This window comes from Perna viridis, chromosome 11, assembly GCF_037379345.1.
Source record: "Perna viridis isolate PV_CMFRI_1.1 ecotype Kerala chromosome 11, ASM3737934v1, whole genome shotgun sequence".
In the NCBI taxonomy this organism is placed as follows: Eukaryota; Metazoa; Mollusca; class Bivalvia; order Mytilida; family Mytilidae; genus Perna; species Perna viridis.
The window spans coordinates 34,715,570-34,738,871 of record NC_142455.1 but is presented as its reverse complement, the minus strand read 5'-3'; the positions used below and the strand labels follow the sequence as shown (position 1 = coordinate 34,738,871).

Below are 23,302 nucleotides of genomic sequence, written 5' to 3'. Positions count from 1 at the left end.
GTATGGTATAATATCAGAACGGTATATGATAAACAAATAATGTTACATATGACATAACACTTTGTTGGTGGCCCCCTAACTACCTTATGCTGAAGGGATCACATATCACACCGACTATTCCTTACTTATTGCATGTTTCAGCTTCACTAAAAACAGAAGCTTAGTTGTAAAACAATACAGCTTCAAGGCTAAATACCTTTATTACTAAAATGTACAAAACAAACATTGATAATAACACCATATAATCTATCTACATACAAAATCGGCTGATATGTTGCTTTTTGTTGATATTACAGTATGTGTAATTACAGATATGTGCATACATCTTATCAACATATTTACACATTTCCAATGTCATTAAAATACATATTTTACCTTTTTAATATTTCAATTTGGACACAACTTCGACTATGAATTCCTTAGGCTAATTGTTTTGTCTAGATTCAGATAGACCCATAAAAATTAATAACTTGTGACAGAAATATTCGTATTCTACAGATTTGTAGATACATATGATATATTATAACATTACCCGATAATACAGAGAAAGAATTAAATAAAATATTTAGTAAAGTTAAGTTAAATGTTGAAAAAAATGAACTCTAGTTGATGTAAAACTGTTAAAGGTAAAAACTTATTGAAATATATCAATATATTCACTTTTGTCCTCTTAAAGGTTACAACTGCCTCATATTATTGTGTTATTGTCGTGTTAAACTATTAACTTTGACGGTCTACTTCTGCGGAAACCTTCTGATTTATAAATCTGTTTTCTATCAAATTGTCCGAGAAATTTAAAAAAATATGTTGATAGTTGATTAGAAATAAGGATTATGCTAATGGTTAACTTGTGTGGAACTGTTAACGGATTGATTTTTCCAAGCCAGTACTGTTAACAGTAAACTAGTACAAGGCATATCTGTCATGCAAGTCTTGTATTTGACGTAAATGTGGATCATAGCTTCTTTCAAGAAGTATACATCATTTCTTTCTTTATTTCTATATTTTGGTTTCGTTTTGATATACCTATTAATTTTGATGCATTATAAATAACTTTATGCAAGTGTACAAGACAGATCTGTGTACTTTGTTTCTGATGTACTTGTTAACAGTGAATGTTTCTCTTTATTGCATTGGTTATTGCAAATACGTTGAATGTATACTGTAAACAGTTACTTTGTACATTTACATGCGCATACAAGTACTTTATACAAGGACATCATACATTCTGTGAACGGTTCCCGTGTACATGTTTTTTTTACAAATACTTCAACGGTTACCTCGTACATTATCATATTTTTGTCCAAAATTCTATATGATGCATTAACCGTTTACTTGGTACAAGCAGACATATAAATACAGGGACTTTGTAATAAAGTATCGCAGAAATTAAATTAATTTGGAACGTGCATTGTTTTTGTATAGTCTGATCACGGTTACATTTTTGAAAAAAATAAACAGTAACTGTACATGACAAATCTGCTAAAATTTACTTGATACTTGGTTAGTTTGTTAACGATTCCTTTACTTTGTTAGTGTGTTGACAGTAACTTTAGTTGATGGGTCATTTTACACTTACATTTATTTCAAGTGCGCCAGTCAAACACAACTTTACCTGGTGTGTTAATATTTACTTCATGGGGCAAGTCTGTTAACAATAACTTTACTATGTTGGTCTGTTAACGATAAAATTACTTTGTTGGACTGTTAATAGTAATTTAGTCTGTGAGTCTATTAACCGTCATTTTCTCTAGTTTGTCTATAAACACAATACTTTATTTTATAACTCTTTCAACATCACTGTCCATGATTTTCGGGTAACCGGTCTTTATCTCTTAATTTTGTTTTCGATTTTTTATTTTTGTCAGACTGGTAAGTCAGTCAATTCAAGCGAGTGGAGTATAGTTTGAAAATGCAGTAAAATAACAATACATCTTTTACAGACTACATACAAAATAATAACAACAATTTCATGAATATTTACTATAATCAATTTCTAAACCAGACACTTTAAACAGTTTCTTCATATAAATTTAAATGTATTTTGAACTTTGGCAAACCAAAGAACTGACTAAACCGAACGAATTTAAAGTCCAAATTTGGGTTTATAAGGTTTTACTGTATGTGTTTTAGTGTATTTGTATTACTGTATGTGTTTCCGAAACTTATCTACAATTACTATGCATAGTTTTATGTGACAACACTCGTTACATACAATGTACATAAGTAGTGGTTTTCATTCAATGAAAAAAAATATTTTCATACACCGCATAATATTTGTTTAACACTACACATTGTTTAACATTTTAACCTTTTAAATTATTGCCCTGGCTACGCATCAAAAAGTATTCCTGTTATTATCACAAAGCAGTTTCAATATATACTTTCTCAGACTGCAGTCATGACGTCAGTACCATTTGGAACGCTCTTCCTTTTTTCTTTCTCACAGTATACGTTCAGCTCATGATCTTCCGGGTGAATCGGAGGTAGCTCATTTTTAGATAAATAATAAACGATTCCGGCACCGAGACTATCTCCTGTCACATTCGTCATTGTCCTGAATCTGTCTCTGTAGAACATTAAGTTCATGTGCACAAATGATATACTGCAAAGGTCTGAATCGAATCAGGGGCGATCAGTGTCTTTATATTTTCATGACAACAATGAACCTTTTATTTCTTTGTTCAACAATTATTTTTATGTTCATGATGATTTGACTATATCAAAGTTGTACCAAAACAGAAAAGTTGTATAACAGACAATTGATTAAACATGTAGAAAAAACGTGAATCTTATCAATATTCCATCTCGATTAACAAGTCGAATGAAAATAAATTCTACAAAAATGGCATGCTTCATGCAAGTTTTTAATTATGGATCTGAGACTTCTGAAAGACGTAATAGGACTCCGGAATTATTCCAGTGATGTAAACACATTAACACATAACTGACAACATCAACTGTTACTTCAATCTTAACAATACAGCACAGTGACTGGAACAATAATGGGTGATACAGATGACAGCAGAGGCTATAAAACGTGGAATCAACTCTCCATTAAGTTATAAAAGTACAAACCAGAATTTCAGACAGTTATATCAAGAGAAAATTGAACTGTTAACCAAAATTCCCGTACTTTAATTGTTAGGAAGGTAAGAAACTGACAGTATATAATTTAAGGGCCAAATTAAAGGTTATTTAAAAAGAATTCTTTACGTTTGTCACCTGTTTAGAATAATAACACTTTACTTACAGGAACCAATCAACGACAAGTATCAAAGTGATGTCTTCTGTTGGTAGTCCTACAGCAGCCAGTACAATAACCATAGTAACTAGACCAGCTTGCGGTACTCCAGCTGCTCCAACCGACGCAGCTGTAGCTGTTATGCTGAAATTATGTTTAAATCGTGCTATTAGCCTCCGTAATATGTGAATTGTAATGATTATAATATAAAAGCATTTAGATCTTGTTCAATCTCAAGGACAGTTATTGGTCGGTGGTCAGTTTTTCGAAAACAAGAGTAAAATTAGCAGTTGGTTGTGACACAATAACAAACATTATACTATGACGTCATAACAAACGACTAATCTACACTTACAAGTCTTTGTCAAACGGTAAATGCTGATTGTGCTTTAAAACTGGTCTTCGAAATTCTAAGAAAGTACAAAGCCTATATAATCATGATGTTGGATCAAAACTTCAAAACAAACATACGATCATTGTCATGAACTAAATAATTGATCGATGTGAAATGTTTATTTTATCCATGAAATAATATTATTAGTCTCAGGTTTTATTATCTACTTATATTGATTAATTATATGGCATTAACATCACTACAGGTCCTTCTCCTTCCTTTGCATCACGTCCATTCACAGTATGGGAATTTTAAATTGCTCATTTAATTTGTGTTTGTTTATTTTTTATTTTTTACTTTTTTCTCGTTTGACATATTTGGATAAGGTAGTTACATTATGCTATCTTTGACTTTCATTAACAAAACTGACTCCAAGTATATCATACAACGCTGTGTTGTAGCATGCACAAGACAATACATATTTTTTCATTAGTTGAAAATCTCTTGGTAAATATTAAAACAGAACAATTAAGTATACTATATTTTTTTACAATTCTTTGGAACTGGACATTAACTCATAATGACAAGAGGGCTTGTTCGAGAATTAATATATCGAGTATATATCGTACGATGTGATAGTATAATATCCAGTTTGCCACCGAACTGATACCACAAGTTTACCCTGTAGGGTTTGATATATTCGGAAAGTATTTCTTAAACAAATCATATCACAAGTGTACCATAAAGATGTTTCACTAGAACTTATAACTGTGTGTCTAAGCAATCAGAATATGTTTTTTTTCTGATCAGCAGCATACATCGATAAGGGATATTCGGTTTTTCTAGATTAGGCTATTAATGAAATACCTAATCAGCCCTCAAATGTTTTCATATCATCTGTGGATGACCTTGGATAATTGACGACGTTTAAATTAAAATGTTTACTATCACATCATTGAACATCTCATTACGATGTTATTAAATATTCTAATAGAGGATAGATCTTGCCTTATAAATTAGCTTCCAGTTTAAATTTATAATTTACTATTTTATGCAGTGGAAGTATATTTAAAATTGTGAACCAGGCCGTTTTATGTATGACACTAATGACACTAGAAAGAAAGAGTTATGATGAACAACTAGTTAGCAAATAAAACAACCCAACAAATGAAATAATTTAATTGTAATTGAAACTCTATTATTCCATACGGCATTTCCATCGTATAGTGATGTAGATTTCCAGATACGATGTAGAGCGTAATGAAATCCGAAGACTGGTCTGCATTCAAATGTCTACTTCCGGGATCTCGAAACGCTACATTACAATAGAAAATCATCTATCTTATGCTTAACTTAGCAATTTTTATCATGCACTTGTAGGACAATATAGTAATCAATAATACACGAAAAAGTGTTCTGTGTTAAATATTGAACTCAACGCTATGTAAATTACGAATCTCCATGCACTTCAATGGTGGACAGAAAACCGCCAAAAAAAGCATCCGCGAAATGGATGTGTTGACACTATATATCGCTAACCATTTTTTGATACCGCGAAAATCAATACCAACGAATATGTTTATTTAACAGAATCTGCGAAAATTAGCAACCGCAAAAATTACTACGTTTACAGTACTTACTATTACACTTCCTTTCAACCACAACGTAGAATTTAAATGGAAGCCTAATTACTAAATTACCTTTCTGTTCTAAGCTCTGAGAAAATATATACTTGATAATTTCCGATATCAATAAAATACCCGAATATTACTTGTTCTGCGTTTCTGATATTCAGATTATTATTACGCTGGAGCTCTCTTCAAAATGAAACAAACCTTATTGTAATTATCTGACCAAATGATAATGCTGCATTGTTGACCTGTGCGATAAACAGTGCAGCTACAGCCTCATAAAGAGCTGTCCCATCCATGTTGATGGTAGCTCCCACTGGAATGACGAATCCAGCAATTCGTGGATCTACACCATTGTTATGTTCTAGACAATGTAGGGTAACGGGCATTGTTGCTGAGCTGGAATTAAAATGGTTGATTATTTAACGGCATGAATTCTGGCTAGTTTGATTGTGTGGGAAAGATAGAGCCTTTTTGTTATAGGCTCCTTTCCGGGTATTTAACTTTTTATTGTTACATTTTAATGACAATCAATTGATCAGAGAGACTTGAATATTTCAAAACACACTGAATACGGTACTCATGTACTAGTGTCTTATTTCGATTACCTATTAGTATTTATGCCGATTGTTACTGAGAAAATAAAATGATAAAAATAAACTCCAACCTCCTTTATATGTTAAAATATAAAGTTATTCGAAATGATTAACGGTTTGGTTGATACATTTGACCATGATAATTGATGTTTATATGTACGTGAATTTGTTCTATTTTTAATTTTGTCACTGACCCTTACCTTCAATTGATTTGATTGCACTTCAAATCTTGGTAATATTTTTATTTAAATTTTAGCAAACGTAAGATCAGGTTTAATGAACAACAACATCGTATGATAAGTGAATAGCGTATAACAATGAAACGTTTGAAGGAACGTGCTATAAATAAATATATCAAGGACCTGCTAGATGTTCCAAAGGCTGTTGCCATCGCCTGAAGTATTCCGTAAATAAATTTGTAGGGATTCCTCCGCGTGCATATGAAGAAGAGTCCAGGCAAAATCACACTACCATGTATCATAAGACCAAACAACACAGTCAAAAAATAAAGTCCAACTTGGGTTAATAAAATGCTGAAATCTTCCATGGCGACTATCTTACCAGCTATCAGGAAAGCTATACCAACAGGAGAATACCTGAAAGGAGCAAAGTGGTATTATAAAATTGAAATATGCAGTCATTGCATTCATGTGGTGGAATCAAAAACTAGTTGCATGTAATATATCAAGAGCTTTCCCTTGCAGTATTATTCCCTAGATAGAGTCATAACCCCCAGTAATCATACAATACATGATATATCTAATGGCAAAATTAATTATGTTTATGCTACTTTTTGTTCTTATTTACTATATTGTTTTTGGAAATTGTTGTTTGTACCGATGTGACCACTGAGTTACCGATTATGATGCAGTAGTAGCATGTAAAAGCTATTTAATCACTACCGATATATTTACACTACAATGGATGTTACGGTAGGGCGCGCTGTAAAACCTGTATTTTACCCACCGCTTCGTTTGAAATGCCTGTAACAAGTCAGTATCATTGCGGTACAAGATGCTCTGGGGTGTAATCTCTATTTTGCCAGATTAGTTTTGAACTTGACTTGATTATGGATCGGATTATTGTTTGTTAATTTTGTTGCTATCCTTATTTGCACTAGTGCAATATTGCAAATACTGAAAACTTAATTTTATTACCTGAGGTTTCCATGACTATTATTCATGGATTATTGCAATCAATCTCTTTATGTTCACTTTCCTAGTTGTTCTGCTTCTAAAACAACTGATGTCAGTACCTTTCTAGTGTTTTTAGAAATATTCTGTTTGGTTTAACCCAGATTTGACATCATATGATCATGAGCGACTCGGCAGGTTGCTCTAGAAAAGCGAAGGACGCATACCACATGTGAGTCCTTCGTCTATGCTCCCCGTTCATGTGATCTACGAATCGCTTATCTATTTTCTTGTTGTAGAAAGCAATTGTAATAATTAAAGAGTAATCAAGGGAACCAAGGTTATAGCGGTAATCAAAGAATCTAATCCAGGGACAAAGACCAGACATGGAAAACAGCAAAGAACATAACGTAAACACCTGCCGAGTTGCTCATAAAAAGTCAAGTCCGGGGTAGACAAACGTGGAAAGGAAAACTATGACCCGTTGAATAAATCAGTTTTCATGGTGCTGATGGATACACCATAACGATCCACGAGTTCATGATGACGACCATAAAACTTCTGTAGTGATGACTTCAATCTTGTAGCAACATAACCCTGTTTCAGAAGCCTATTTATTAGAGTTAAAGCATTTTGACTGTTATCTTGGTCTAGTCTATAGTCTAAGTTTATGGCTATCCTGTTTCTGGTCAGTTAAATCATGGCCTCTTTCCTTTTATGTTGATATTGATATTATTGATAACATTCTTTGCACCACGGTTTTCTATTTATTTTAACCGCAAATAAGGACAATTTCATCTGATGCACCTAACTACATTACTTTAAAGTGCAATCTAAGACCAGACACTGTCATACAGAATGATACAATGTAATAAACTATTGTATTGTTGCTTTAAAATTGTAATCTATTCGTCTCTCAAAGGTACTTACATTTTGTAATTGAATTATTGTGACTGCTTAAGCACGTATGGTAGAAATCGAGAGCAAACCACAAGGGAACATCAGTAAATATTATTTATCAAAACTTGTGACTGGACGTAATATAATTTCACACGAGGTACGAGTTATTGAACCTTATATCGATAGCTTGTTTCTTTAGTTAAACAGTATTATACTTTATTTTGTAATTGCTGGCAGATCTTGAGTGTCAAAAACCCCAAGTATGGGGTTCGGGTAGTTCCATTATAAAAGTAGTACTAAAATAAAATGAACTAACTCTTAATTTAATCTTCATTCTGAATGCTTTTTTGACGGAGCTGGCAGACAATATATATATATAATCATTTTTAAACAATTAAAAAAAACTTACAATTTAGGTGTTTTCAATAAGAAGATACATCGGGTCTTTGTATATTCTGCACCTATTTGTACGTTCGGTATTATTTCAACATAATAGGTCGCTAATTTTAAAAGGAGTTCGATTAAACAACTAGCTCATACACTTACCATATAAAAACAATAAATAGTTTCATGGAAGCTTCTGTTAAACAGATGCAGAAGTCTATGATTGGTTTGGCCTTATTACCCATACGTCCAAGCACAATACCGAAGAGGACCGAAAAAACAACAAGGCCAAGGATATTAATCTGACCCGTCTCTCCCGAAACAGGATTTTGTTCTGTGACGGTCAAAACTGAAAGTAACGGTATAATAAAATTAAAGGTCAAAGTGTTTGAACATGAGGTTAAAATTTATTATCAATATAGAAAAAATTAAATAACCTTCGATATAGGTACTTATAAAATATAACGCCATTATGGATACTTGTTACTTACAATCTAGTCAGTAAACACTTTTTGTATGATTTGTTTTTAAAAGATTTAGAATTATTTTTTAAAGGTTCAAAATTACATTGCATGATGTGTTTCTCGCTTTTTTATTTACTTTGTCTATCAAATGGGTTTATTCCACAGCTTCATCTTACAGCCTAATCTGCCATGATATGGGTATCGTGTTTCAGTTTTACATGTTATTTATTTGTTTCTGTTGATTTTATGTACTTAATTTGTCCTCTCCCTTTTTATACCACTTCAATTGCATGTGAATATTGAATTTATTTTAGATATCACTCAGTGTTTTTAGAAAAGCAGAGTACGCTTACCCTACCTGTGCACCTGGTCCCAATTGTTCGATTATTTTTGTTTTTGTTTTTTGTTTTTTTTTGGTTTTTTTTTTTCACTTACTATTTTGGTTATTTTATGTTCTTTGTTGTGAGTGTCTGTTTGCCCTGTCTGGTTTTTATCCCTGGATTGTGTTCTATTGATTACCGCTAGAATCCCCTGATTACTCTTATTATTAATTTTGCTAGATTAAACTTCAACTTTAACGAAAAATACTTACCCTTCTGTATTACGGTAGAGCTATCATTTGTAGTGATGTTAAGAATGATGGTATCTAAGTTATCAGTATATCGTGATACATTTGTAAGCTGTTCAATCAGTGAAGTGTCGTTAGTTCTGACTGTGGTGGTCTGGTTCGTTGTTTCTTCTTTTAATGAAGATTGGTACTACAATCAAAGTCGTTTCTTTAGATTTAAAATACAGTAAACGATTTCCTGAATATTTCCCTTATGTTTAAAAACTACTTTTAAAAAAAATACTTTAAAGTAACTCTTCAGTTGATAAAAAAGACAATTCACATAAAAACATAATATGAAAATTGTGTTCAGTCTTGCTTCAGGTACAAATTTTTAACAGGTTATGTTGCTACAAGATTGAAGTCATCACTACAGAAGTTTAATGGTCGTCATCATGAACTCGTGGATCGTTATGGTGTATCCATCTGCACCATGAAAACTGATTTATTCAACGGGTCATAGTTTTCCTTTCCACGTTTGTCTACCCCGGACTTGACCTTTTATTAGCTCGGCGAGTGTTTCTAGAAAAGCAGAGGACGCTTACCCTACCAGTGCACTTGGTTCATGCTCCCAGTTTTTAGTGGAGTCCGAGTTGCTCGTTCGCTTTTGTTACTTTGTATGTATGATTTTAGGTACTTTATGTTCTTTGTTGTATATGTCTGTTTTCCATGTCTGGTCTTTGTCCCTGAATTACATTCTTTTGATTACCGCAATAACCTTGGTTCCCTTGATTACTCTTTCAAACAATGGTTTGTATTTCTTACATTAATGTTTGTATTATTGATGAACTTTTTGTACCCATTGTACATAATACTTGTTATTAAATTCTATTTTACATGTAATTATGAGTACAAATGAAGACATTACAATAAAGTTTTAAGGCGAAATAATGAAACAACTATGCAACAATATACTACAAGCCTGCAACATTTACCATACTTGGCAGTTTAATACCTTATTTCACATAAACACTGTACTTAAAAGGGACAAAGCCTTACATGTAGTAAATATTGCAATTTAATAGAATTTATACCAATGATATATGGCTGTTGCAAGTTTTATGGTAATGCGCGTTTAAGAGACTGTCCATTAAGAGGCAGATCATATAATATTGACACAACACAGAAAATTTTCATCCCATTATTATTTGTGATATGCTATGTGATATGTGCACCTGGTCCATGCTGCCAGCCTTTTAGTTGAGTTCGAGTTGCTCATTTGCTTTTGTTGTTTTGTGTGTATGGTTTTAGCTACTTTGTTGTGTATGTCTGTTTTCCATGTCATGTCTTTGTACCTGGATTGCATTCTTTTGATTACCGCTATAACATTGGTTCCCTTGATTACCCTTTGATTACCGCTTTAACATAGGTTGCCTTGATTACTCTTTGCCACTCATGAAATCTATGATGTCAAAGATTTTCAATGTCAACAGAGAATGGCACAGGATATATCTTTAAGTTTCATAACAATCAAGATCACAACCAACAGATCGTAATTTTCCTTTATTGAAAAGTGCGTAGTGCTCTCTTAGTAATGTGTTTCAATTTTACCATTTCAGTAAATTGCAACACAACATTCATTTATTTTTAGAAAACATGACTTTGTGATCTCTAATTAATAGTGTGTGTGTGTGTGTGTGTGTGTGTGTGTGGTAATCAAATTTTTTTTTGCGGCTCCCACAGCTAGGGTCAGTCATGGGCACCCTCTTAAGTATAATAAAATTAAATATATTTGGTATATTACAATTTTAGGACATTTTACCGACGAATTTTTGGTCTTACACATTCATTTGATTTAGACATTTTTACTACAACATGAATTAGTAGTATAAATTGGTTTTATTTTTTTTTAAGTTTCTGTCTGTTTAAATAATACTTAAGCCATTTTTTTCTTGAATGTAGTAGAATCTAACAACAATTGTTTAATAAACGTCAATCGTTTCCAGATTAAATTCACTGGATTGAATTTAGAAACGCAATAACAATCACATTTGTGTCATTCCATTAAAAATACTTTTGTTCTGAATTTTAAGACTTGTATAGTAAAGCTTTAAGCTCTTCTATATCTTTTCGTCTTGTGATAAAAATTGATTTGAGTCAGATAGAATATTCTTGATCTTTTCATAATTAGTTTTCAATCATTTGTGTTAAAATGAAATTCGTTTGTCTTGTAAAATCAGTTTTGTTCTGATAACACTTGAACAAAACGTATTTGTATTTAAACAGAAGCAGTGGTTGAAGTGTTTTATTAATCAATGGCAAAAACCTGTTCTGTGATGACATTGCACATATCTATATATATTTATTTATTTTATTCTCTGGCGTTTTTTAATCTTCTTGTAAGTTTAAATGTGCTAGACGCGCGAAGCCGAACTCAAAGTGTTTTCTTTGTGTGTGTTTTGTGGGGGGGGGGGTTCTTTATTCTCATTTTTTTTAATTCTATGCTTTCTCTGTGTCCTGAATTGAGTCTTATTTCTATAATTTGTTTTTGTATGTTTCCCTTTTTTGTTTCATGTCGCTTTTTGTTTATTTTGGATTTTGTTTTGTTACTTTTTTATTTTTGATTTTTATACTGGATATTTTTTGTTGGTGAAGACATTTTTTTAAATTTGATCTTTTAATTTATTATTATTATTATTATTATTATTATTATTATTATTATTTTGGTTACTTGACAGATAAATATATTAATAAATGGATATAGTTATACCTACCCCTGTGAAACATGATACAATCAGGTTATCAGGAAACATGTTCCTGAAAAATAGAAATTATGTATCATTTGATGAAAAATAATTGATGTTGGCTTGTTCTATGGTACTACTTAATGCATAATACTTGATCAATATTATAAATTTCGTTATTAGAAAAAAATATTGCAGTAAATGTGTCTAAAAGCCTGGTAATCCCCTAGGTTTGGAGACAACCTAATGATGTTCATTTGTCATTTGAAGTATTTTCAATGTAACAGTCAGCCATTTTTCGCAGTCTAAACTCTAAACTTTATCTAATCCTCTTAAGATCATCATCGCAAAATATATTGATGCAATCTATTTTAGATTCGCACGAATGCATTTTCTTTGAGAAACATTGGATAAATGCATTTAACATGAATAATATTTGTTATAAGATATTTTGTGATCGATCTTTATTTTTTATATTTAAAAGAGTAATCAAGGGAACCAAAGTTATAGCGGTAATCAAAAGAATGTAATCCAGGGACAAAGACCAGACATGGAAAACAGACATACACAACAAAGAACATAAAGTAACTAAAATCATACATACAAAGTAACAAAAGTAAATGAGCAACTCGGACTCCACTAAAAACTGGGAGCATGGACCAGGAGCACCGGTAGGGTAAGCGTCCTCTGTTTTCTAGAAAAGTTGCTACAGATTTGATTATGCAAAAATAAATGTATTGCAAAGTTGAAATAAATTTTCGAATCGCGAGCGAACCACCTTACAAAAATAATAATTATTCAAATCTTCCTTCCATGACGACATTATAATCAAAATTTATACGATAGTATTGGAATAATCCTCATTTTTAAAGGATTTGCTTATTCTTAAAAGACCAATGTTATGTTCTGGTAAAATATTCATCGTGATAATACCATAAATAATGCTGAGTTACAATGATAGAACACATATGTACGATACTAGGAGCTTAAAAGACTATAAAATATTCGAACATGCATTAGTAAACCTAATCTTTGCTATTCTCTTGATAAACCTTGACATCCCTGTTACTCTCATGATAAACCTCAGAAATATCACTGTTTCTCCTTTCATAAACTTCAGAGATATCCCTGTTCCTAATTTCATAAACCTCAGATATATCCATGTTAATCTCTTCATTAGCCTTGGAGATATCCATGTTAATCTCTTCATTAACCTTGGAGATATCCGTGTTAATCTCTTCATTAACCTTGGAGATATCCGTGTTATACTCTGGATTAACTTAAGAGATCTCGATATCCTTGCCATTTTCTTGAACAATTCAGAGATATCCCTACAACTACTATTCTAAAAAACAAACCTCAGAGATATCCCTTATATTTTCTTGATAACCTCAAACATATCTTCGTTATTATGTAGACAAAAACCTCAAGAATGTCAGGGGGTCACTCCTTTTCTTAGATAAACTTCGGGGATGTTTCTACTTTTCTCTCAGTGAACCTTAGCGATATATCCGGTTTTTGTCTAGATAAACCTCGGAGATATCACCGCTAACTGTAAATAACCTTATGGATGCTTCTACCTTTTTTTTAAAAAAAGTTATCCCTGCTATTCTCTGGATAGTCTTGGGATATCCATGCTCCTCTTCAAATACATATCAAGGATATTCCTGCTTTTCACTAGATAAAGCTAGGACTATCCTTGCTATTGTGTTGATAAACCATAGGAATGTCCTAGCTTTTCTTTAAGTTCATATCAGATAAACTTCAGGGCTATCCTTGCTATTTTCTGGATAGAACTTGAAGATATCCCAGCTCCTCTTCAGATATATAATAAGATAAGTATCCCTACTTTTCTTTAGATAAACTTTAGGGATGTACTGGATGCTTTTTGCCGTATTTATGTACTTCTATCAATAAGGTTCAAACTAAATGTAGAATACGGGAAAATGAAATACCGGAGATTGTTATCTATTAGAAATGATGATCAATCTTTTCTGTAATAAGACATCAACCGTAAATTATTAAAGAATATACCCAATATAATGATCGTCAACATTGCAGAAAAGGTATTAAGAAGATTTTTTATTTGATACCGAATCAATGAGTTGTAGAAAAGAAACTTATATTGATGAACGTAATGGTATAGAGATCAATAAAAGAAAGAAATAATGAAAAACGCATTACTGTCTTGCACGTTTTGTTACGACATAGGACAGTTTATATTGGACGGAGTGGCAAGATTTAATTTGTAAATAGACGTTGTTGAGATGTTGTCAAGACCTATTTTAGCACTGATAAGAATGATTATATTGATGGACTAGTCTCGGAGAAAGCGTTTCGAGTAGAAAGATATTTACTCAGTACTAACAAAGTCTTAAATGAATTCTTACAGTATATCGTATCGATAAAAAAACGCCTTTAGCCGTTAAATTGAATTTTAATAACTCACACTAAATTCTTATTTTTACGTTTTACTTTTTTTAGCTTTTAATTAATAGTCTCTTTATCTTCGGGCTTACTAAAAGAAGACACAGACTTCAATGTGATATAACCGTTACATGTGTCTGCACTTCCTTTGAGTTGACATGTTATAATAACATAATGATGTATTATTCCGTGATGATTCGTCTTTTAATATAAGGAATCGGGATTAAGTCCCGGAGGAAATGAGCTTAGTTTTTTTTATCAGATATGTAATTTCATCAACATAATAAGAACAAATTTATGGACATCTAAGAATGACAGTAGTCATGATCCAAACAGCAGCCAGTTTTTATTGGCATTGGTGTCGTTTCTTATATCATATTTTAAAATGAAAGACCGCATTATGACAACTTCTAAATTATAAAAAAACAACAAACAAACAAGTAACAAAAAAAAAAACAACGTAAGGTACCATACGTCCATTGGAAGTCTTCATTTTACAAAATTAAGTTCTTTATTGTATCCAATTGTAAACATGGGTATAGGAGTATATCATTGTATTGTTCTGTTTAAAGTTTCTTTTCTGTCAGAGTTGACCAGCTGAAACTGTAGTAGGGGGTAATGTATACACTGTATTTTTATTGTCCTAGAAAGACTAACGACTTTTTCGAATACATTTTTAGTTTCCGAGTCACCTATTTTGTGAATACTTATAGATAGTTCTGAACCTAAATGTTATCGAATTAGAACACAGCTAATACTGATAATGTGTAATCTACAATAACCATTTGAAATCCGCTTTAATCTTACGCACTAGTGATTGATGAAGCTTAGCTGTATATAGTGGTCTTTTGAACTGCAGTAAAACAGAATAATTCAACCTCGTTGGGTTCAATTCCTGGAAATTAATCATCCTGCAGTAATATCATATATCATTTTGTAGAGAACATGTACCTACTTCTCAACCTCTTCAAAATATTCGTTTCTGTATCATGTCTCCCTTGCATTGATGGCAAGACATATTGTTTTATACTACCCGTCTGTCTGTCTCTCTGATCGTCATATTCCTGGGAAACTACTGTGCCATAGTTCATGAAACTTTCTATGTAGTTAAGCCATGATATGTCGTAGTGTATATTACAATGAATTGATTATCCACTTCGCTTTGTGGTAGTTATATCCCATGAACTTTGGAAAGAGTGGATACATACATTTTGTAGGCGAAACTAACTTTTGTCCCAACATTCATTCTGATTTATGTCTGTTTCCAAAATATCAAGAACAAGTCTTTTTTTATTGTTAACTCTTATCACGATGAATCAATTTTTTAGAAACCTAGAAATGTTATATCAAATACGGTCAAAAAAGGTATATTAAGATCAATTTGCTATGGTTCCTCGGAAGTTATTTCAATTTTTAGATTTGCACGAAACAAAAAAATACGCGGTTTATGTCATACGTGTATAGAAATCGGAACAAAGTTTTATATACAAGATATAAACACATAGTAGTTACATATTCCTTAATTAGAATACATAAAAACGTGTGAATATATGACATTGTGGTAGTGAAAGATGGTATAGGGGAGTGGTCTGCGTTCTCTCATGATACTAGAATTGATATTAATATATATATATTAAGTGCAAGGGAGTCATGCGAAGGAAGAATTCCTAGTAAACGCTGTTCTATATAGATCTATATTGTTCAGCAGTTTCTTTATCTTCAATTCGTTGCGCGATTGACGAAGAATAGCAACTGTTATGATTCGCTCGAAAAGCGAACTCAGGAACTTCTACGCTCTTAGAAAGCGCACTTACACTAGGTGAGTAAGTTTTGCTCTACAGAAAACGTGAATAGGATTCGAACAAGCGTGAAATATCGGAAATAAAAACGTTCAAAGACGCGATGAAAATAACATTCCATGATGATACCTTAATACCTGTTGGACAAGAAAATGCTATTAGCTATTGGGTAATATTCCTATGGAATGATTGACAATCCTCATACGCTGCAACGATACGAAATTATACCTAATTAAGTAAATACATGTATCTGCCTAGAATATCTGGTTACAGTACCACCTGAGATAGTATCGATGTATTATAATAGTTGAATAAAGACTTCACTTGTACAACTTGAAAAAAAAAAGTGTCATTCACAGAGTGTAACTGGTGTGTTAATCTAAGTATCAGTCTTGTTAAAGTTGATGCAAAAAGATATGTTTAATTCGAAAAACTTACTATATCTTTTATTCTGTGTTTATTGATATATATTTCAGTGATAGACGTTTATTATGGACAATACTTACATTTTAATGCGACTAGTAAACGATATTTGATTTAAAAGTGTAAATCGGATTTGCTGAAAATTCCATACACTTTTGTTACCACATCAAGAAAATCATATGAAGCCTCTTTAAATAGTTTAAAGTATTCCTTACAACATAATAATGATAATCAAATTCGAACTGTAATCAATAACTCAGCACCTGTGTGGTTCTTTGGTGAACAATAATTCAAGTAGTAGTCTTTATGAAAATCAGGCAACAGGGGAAAACTATCATATTCACTTTTACTTCTAGTTAAAAAGAAAAACAGAGACCACATATTGATTCTTAGTTTGTGATTCAGTTGGTGTTTCATTTTAGGGTAAAAAATACAGAAATCGTGCATAACATTGACACTTTGCAAAAATTTTCGTTCTTTAATTGGTTAAAATGAGAAATGAATGTTTGGTTTTTTTAATTATATAAATCTGAATACAATAAAGTGTATTGTTACGTAGACAAAGCACATGTAGACAAAGAGTAATCAATGGAACCAAGATTCTAGCGGAAATCAAACGAATGGAATCCAGGGACAAAGACCAGACATGGAAAACAGACAAACAAAACAAAAAACATAAAATAACCACAATAAAACAAAGTAACCAAAGTAAACGAGCAACTCTGGCTCCACTAAAAACTGGGAGCATGGACCAGGTGCACCGGTAGAGTAAGCGTCCTCTGCTTTTCTAGAAACACCCACCGAGTTGCTCATAGAAAGTCACATCCAGGGTAGACGAAAGATGAAAGGAAAATATGATACGTTGAACAAATCAGTTTTCATGATGCAGATGGATACACCGTATGGATCCGCGAGTTCAAGATGACGACCATAAAACTTCTGTAGTGATGACTTCTATCTTGTTGCAACATAACCCTCTTCCAGAAGTCTAACTGTTAGAAGTCTGGCGTGTTACAAAATGTCTGCGTAGCTTCGGCAAGCTCTGGCATAACGTATGAGTTGTGATATGAAAACTCCAAAAAGGGATGTTGCCACAGATGAAAGGAAAGTTGAAATACTGAATAAAAAAACCATCACGTTTGTCGTACAGTTTGGTCAATAGTTTTTCTTTACCATCGATCTCTAAGTGTAGGTCAAGATATGAGGCTGACTTAACAGTGTCAGTAGTATCCTTTATCTCAAGTTCTTAGAGGTAAATGCGATGTATCAAATCCCCGAAACTAGGATTGTTTTACGATGATACGTCATCTATATAGCGGAAACTAAGATTAAAGGATCTAGCTAAACGATGCTCTTTCTTTCGGATCAGATCTGCCATAAATTCAGCCTCATAAGAGTAAAGGAATAGGTAGGTCCGCAGGTAGAGGAGCACAATTTGTTCCCATTGGAATGCCGACTGTTTCTTGAAACATGTGGCCACCACACTGGACAAATATGTAGTCAATAAAAAATTTCAGCATTTTGAAAACGTCTTCTTCAGTATATTTGGAAGATGATTTGGAATTATTTGTACCAAGTATGAGCAATCTCTACCAAGAACTACCTATTGTACCTAGGTGTTCCGCCTTTTTGGAGTAGCAACGATGTATAATGTTTTTGAATCGGGATTTTAATTGAGAAATAGAAGTATAAAGAGTTGTAAAGAGTAATCAAGGGAACCAAGGTTATAGTGATAATCAAAAGAATGCAATCCAGGGACAAAGACCAAACATGGAAAACAGACATATACAACAAAGAACATAAAGCAAGTAAAATCATACATACAAAGTAACAAAAGCAAATGAGCAACTGGGACTCCATTAAAAACTGGGAACATGGACCAGATGCACATGTAGGGTAAGCGTCTTCTGTTTTTCTAGAAACACCCGCCGAGTTGCTCATAAAAAGTCAAGTCCGGGGTAGACAAACTACGAAAGGAAAACTATGACCCGTTGAATAAATCAGTTTTCGTGGTGCAGATGGATACACCATAACGATCCACGAGTTCATGATGACGACCATAAAACTTCTGTAGTGATGACTTCAATCTTGTAGCAACATAACCCTGTTTCAGAGGCATATTTGTTAGAGTTCTAGTGCGATACAAAAAGTCTACGTATTTTCCGTAAAATCATAGGATTTAATGCTATTATATTCTGACAAAAATCTTGAATTGAAGGTTTCCAGTTGATCTTCCCATTTTTTCAGGATCTGGAGACCCTCTTCGACAGTTGTGAGTATAGAAGTTAAAAGTGATGAAAAAGGATTGGTGGTATATTTTGCAGATCCAGCTATGTAGCGTTGTTTGTATGGACTCTTGTGGAGTTTATGAATCCAGTACATTGACGGTAAATCACAATCATCGTCCTTGGTAGAGAGACCAAAAGAGGATAGCACAGATTAATAGTTTTCCACTATCTCTATAAGATAGGTCTTACAACTGTTATTATTTTCTACGTCTACCTTTGATCAGAAACATTGGATGTAATACGTTTTACAGACAAAAACAATGTTATTTTGGGCTTTGTCTGCTGGTACGACAATATATTTGTCATGGATAGAAGACAATGTTTTTGCTACATCGGTGTCTTTGAAAACTGATGTAGCATTGACATTTATTGACCTACTTAAGACTTTCATTCGTTTCAGAATTAACGGCCTTTAAACAAAAACATCGTTTATTCGTTTGTTTTATCTGCATCATGAACCAGCTCTATCAGTTTATCATATAGGTTTCTACTTAATTTGCACAATTTCAGTCATTCAAAACCGAATACGTAATACATAAAAACCACCACCACCAAACATAATGAAGGTCATGGAAACTGACTACAAAGTAAAAAACGCCTGAACGGAAAACTGAAATTCAAACGCAAGGGTTGGTATCACATATGATAGAAAGTTAACGATGTTGAATGAATTGTCATACATTTGTTAAGGTAGGTCTTTTTGGATTTATTTATTTTGCATTGTTTTGTTCTTTGTTTCTTCTTTTTGTTATATTTTTTTTTCCTTTTGTTTCCTTTTCTTTTGTGTTGTTTTTATATTTTTTTCCTGTTTTTTTTTTCTTTTTCTTTTTCGTTTTTTTTTTCGCCATCGATATCGTGAGGACCTAAATATGAAGCGTAGCAGTTCTCCAATAGAAAATTGTGTAACTGAATAGTGTAGGTAATTATTGGTTGATCAGACATTGGTCAAAATGGTCAAATACAGCATGTTGTGTGTATGTGCTGACTGTCCGTCCCTAATGACATAGGAATGTTAACAACAAAGTAAGAGAAATATAATGCTAAATACCGTTTTATTTTTTGTAACATATCCGAATATAATAGTGTAAACAGACAAGCAAACATGTTCATTTCTTTCATTTAGAAAAAAAAACATTGTGTTCCTTTAGAGCCGGTAACAATTGTGAGACAAATTTCCTCACCTAGAAAAGTCCATTTTCTCAAAGTTACAAACCTAACATTTGAAAGAGAGAATGATATGACATTTCTTGTAAATCAAATATAGGGCCTTTCATCGAAACAAATTATGCCAAAAAAGGTCAACTTTATTTTTTTTAAATAAGAGTAGCGAAATAACAACTAAGAGGCAGTTTATAATTCAAAACGTAAGAAAATGACGCTGAAAACAGTTAAGAAACTATAATTTGTCATTTAACATTATAAAAATGGAGCGTTTGCGACGACCTATCTATATAGCAGGTAATATTTTAAGGGAAGTGACGAAATTTGTCGACACGGAATTATACGATTGCGCAAGTGCAGAGGAGCTGTTTTGTCTTTTAAATAACTATCTTTACAAAAATCAGACAGGAGGTGATTCATGCATGCCAAAAACCCAGCGAGTTCAGTCTGATTTCTTGTTCAGAAACAGACCACATAACCAGTCTTCGTTTTTCATCTGATTGTTGCACTTTTGAGGTAAAAATTACATTGAGTGTACATGAAATTGGAAATTTGCAAGAGTTGTCGTTCTTGATTATGTTTGATTTCGTTTTTTTAGTGGGCAATAAATGTATGATTTTCTTAAAATTGAAAACAGAAATAATTATATCGTTTTGTGAAAATACAGCATATGTAGACTGGAATAGCCCCGTTTGTTTGGTGGCACTTCTCATTAGCAGTGTCTGAATTTTATGTGCACTGGTACTTAATACGACGATAGATACGATTTTTTTATTTTTTTTTGGATAAAAATTTGGACTTTACTGGTTAGTGTAGAAATGCATTAAATTCTCCCGGACGAAAGTCTCGCACATTCTCCTCATCGAATGAGACCTCGCCAATAGCAACATGGTGGTGCACCGAAAATAAAAAGGTAACAGGTCGTCCACAAAAAAAGTTTAAAGATGATAGATTTACAGCACTTTTCGTGGTTGTTTTGGTACTTGTAAGTTTCCAAATATATTTTTAAATAAAATTATATTTAAACTATTAATTCACAGCAAACAATTTGAAAACTATCAGAAAGGCAACCCAAATATTATGTGTACATATTAACATCGAGACCCGTGCCTAAAATCATACTAAAGCTTGATAGAGTTTCCTATCAGAAGTAATGAAGATTAAATGTTAAGAAGTTATCTATGTATCTGCGGTTCAATCGATTTTGATTACGTTAGGTTAAATGCAAAAGAAAGTTAATTAACAACCAATATTTTGGACAGGTTTTCCATCGAATATTTACCTCTTTCGATAACTAAATTGTGGTAATTATTTTGGCAAAACAGTTTACCGGCATGGTTATTTGTAGTGACTCTTAAGGAGTAATTCTTGAGTCAAATCGGTTTGTGATTGAACTGTCGCAGAAGGGTCTCTAGGGTTTGGTTCTTGGTGCCGTCCTTTTCCTTTCGAAAATTAAGTCTTTTTAGTGTATGTCGAGGTAGACTAAACCTTACATATATGCGGATGTATAGTATCAATGATGCTAAAAACTATGATCATGCTTTATTTGCAAAATTTTAGGTCGAATAACTTAATTTTTTAAATAAATGCACAGTAAACTGTTGTTTATTTAAATTATCATTACTATTGTCATTTCAGTATATTAAATATGTTTGCATAATTTCATTGCTGAGTTTATATCCAATGGAAGTCCAAATGGGTATACAAAATGCTTACCTAATGAGATCTAAGAAGGTATCTGCTGAATGTAGTTTTTTTGAGCTCCCATATCTGGCCATATCTGTTCTTTTGGCACCTCCACCTGGCTGTATCGATACCGCCATGATAATTCCCAAAACAACCGCTATAAATGTTGTCGCCGTGAAATAAAGCATGGTACGTAGTCCGATTTTTCCACAAGATTTCCCATCGAGACCTGCTATACCGGAAATGAGACTTGAAATAACAAGAGGGAGTATAAGCATTTTAAGCATTCTCATTAATATTTCCCCTGGGAATTGTAAATACATAATTTCCCGCTTACTCATTTTCGTTGAAGACCTGACAATGAAACCAATTCCACATCCCACAATAACGGAAAAAAGTAACAAGACCAGAATTATGTTATCCTTCATACTTTTATGACATTTTTCCTGACAAGTTTCATTTTCTTCGTCTTTTTCGACGGGCAACACAATGTGAGTTTCAACTTTTTGAGGATTCTTATTCACGTTCTCCATTTTAGTCATTTTAACAATAGTTTGGTTTTGCTCCGTAATTTATCAACTCTTAACACTCTCTTTTTACATATGATTCCACTTTACACAAGTTTTCATTTTAGTGCTCATAAAATCACATATCATCGTAGAAAACTTTTAACTCTAAGCATTTGAGGTTTCCAAGTTCAGAATGAAACGATCACCTGTCTGTGATAAAAGTCTATATGGTTCAATAAGTAATATGTTCTGTAATGGTAGCTTCCGCAGTAAACGCTATAGTCCAATACCATTGTATTGTATTGATTATCTTATTTGTATTAAAACTCCTGTTTTATCGTGTTATTTTTTCTAGTTTTTACTTCGTTCTAAAACGATTCTACTTGTATGACAATAGCTTGGTTTTAAAAACTTATCTGCTTTTATCATGTGGTTTATTTGCAGTTTTCGTGATTAAAAATGGTATAATAAATCATTAAAACACCTCCAGGAACCGGGAAGATTTTATTGCCGTTTGTAGCGCGCATATTATGGTATATGCTGTTGCATTATTTACGGCGAAATCTAGGTCAAGTTTTAATTAAGATTTGTATCAATTATGCAAGGTTTTGTCTGTGCTTTGGCTTTTAATGACAAATATAGAGATATTTCCTGTTTGCAACGCATTTTCATTAGCACAGATGACAATCTAATATGAACTTAATAAATACTATTTGTGCTTAACCTGGTATGGTTGTTAACTGGCATTATGTACAAAGCTCTAACGTAAAATAAAGCACAATCCAAGTCTTAAACTCAAGTTATGTAGAGTCATTAACAAAGAATTATGAAAGGAAGCATAAACCGCAAATAAAAACGAGTACAAATTAATGCTTTTAGTTTGGTCTTTCAGTTGATGCCAACAAACAAAACCAAAACGTATTAAAACCAGAGACAACAATGGGTAGTATGACATACAATGTTAAAGAAGGTCAATAGAGACAACAATGGGTAGTATGACATACAATGTTAAAGAAGGTCAATAGAGACAAC

At 32.6% G+C, this 23,302-nt stretch overlaps 1 protein-coding gene across 1 annotated transcript; it reads right to left on the bottom strand.

The window, feature by feature from the left end:
- Nucleotides 1-176: 176 nt before the first annotated feature.
- LOC148603858 (excitatory amino acid transporter 1-like) lies at nucleotides 177-22,639 on the bottom strand. The gene is made up of 8 exons (XM_088554100.1): nucleotides 21,792-22,639; nucleotides 12,008-12,050; nucleotides 9,279-9,444; nucleotides 8,385-8,571; nucleotides 6,168-6,401; nucleotides 5,414-5,608; nucleotides 3,254-3,388; nucleotides 177-2,569 (listed from the first exon to the last, which is right to left on the bottom strand). The coding sequence occupies exons 1-8, from the start codon at nucleotides 22,301-22,303 to the stop codon at nucleotides 2,389-2,391; spliced, it is 1,653 nt and encodes a 550-aa protein (XP_088410226.1). The 5' UTR covers nucleotides 22,304-22,639; the 3' UTR covers nucleotides 177-2,388.
- Nucleotides 22,640-23,302: the final 663 nt, after the last annotated feature.

What these genes read in the sequence shown, in the direction of transcription:
- LOC148603858 (XM_088554100.1), bottom strand. Translation starts at nt 22,303, where the DNA reads ATGACTAAAATGGAGAACGTGAATAAGAATCCTCAAAAAGTTGAAACT. An exon ending in ACCTTCTTAGATCTCATTAG is followed by an intron (nt 12,051 to 21,791) that starts GTAAGCATTTTG and finishes TCTATTTTTCAG; the next exon opens with GAACATGTTTCCTGATAACC. An exon ending in CTATTTATTGTTTTTATATG is followed by an intron (nt 6,402 to 8,384) that starts GTAAGTGTATGA and finishes TGCTCCTTTCAG; the next exon opens with GTATTCTCCTGTTGGTATAG.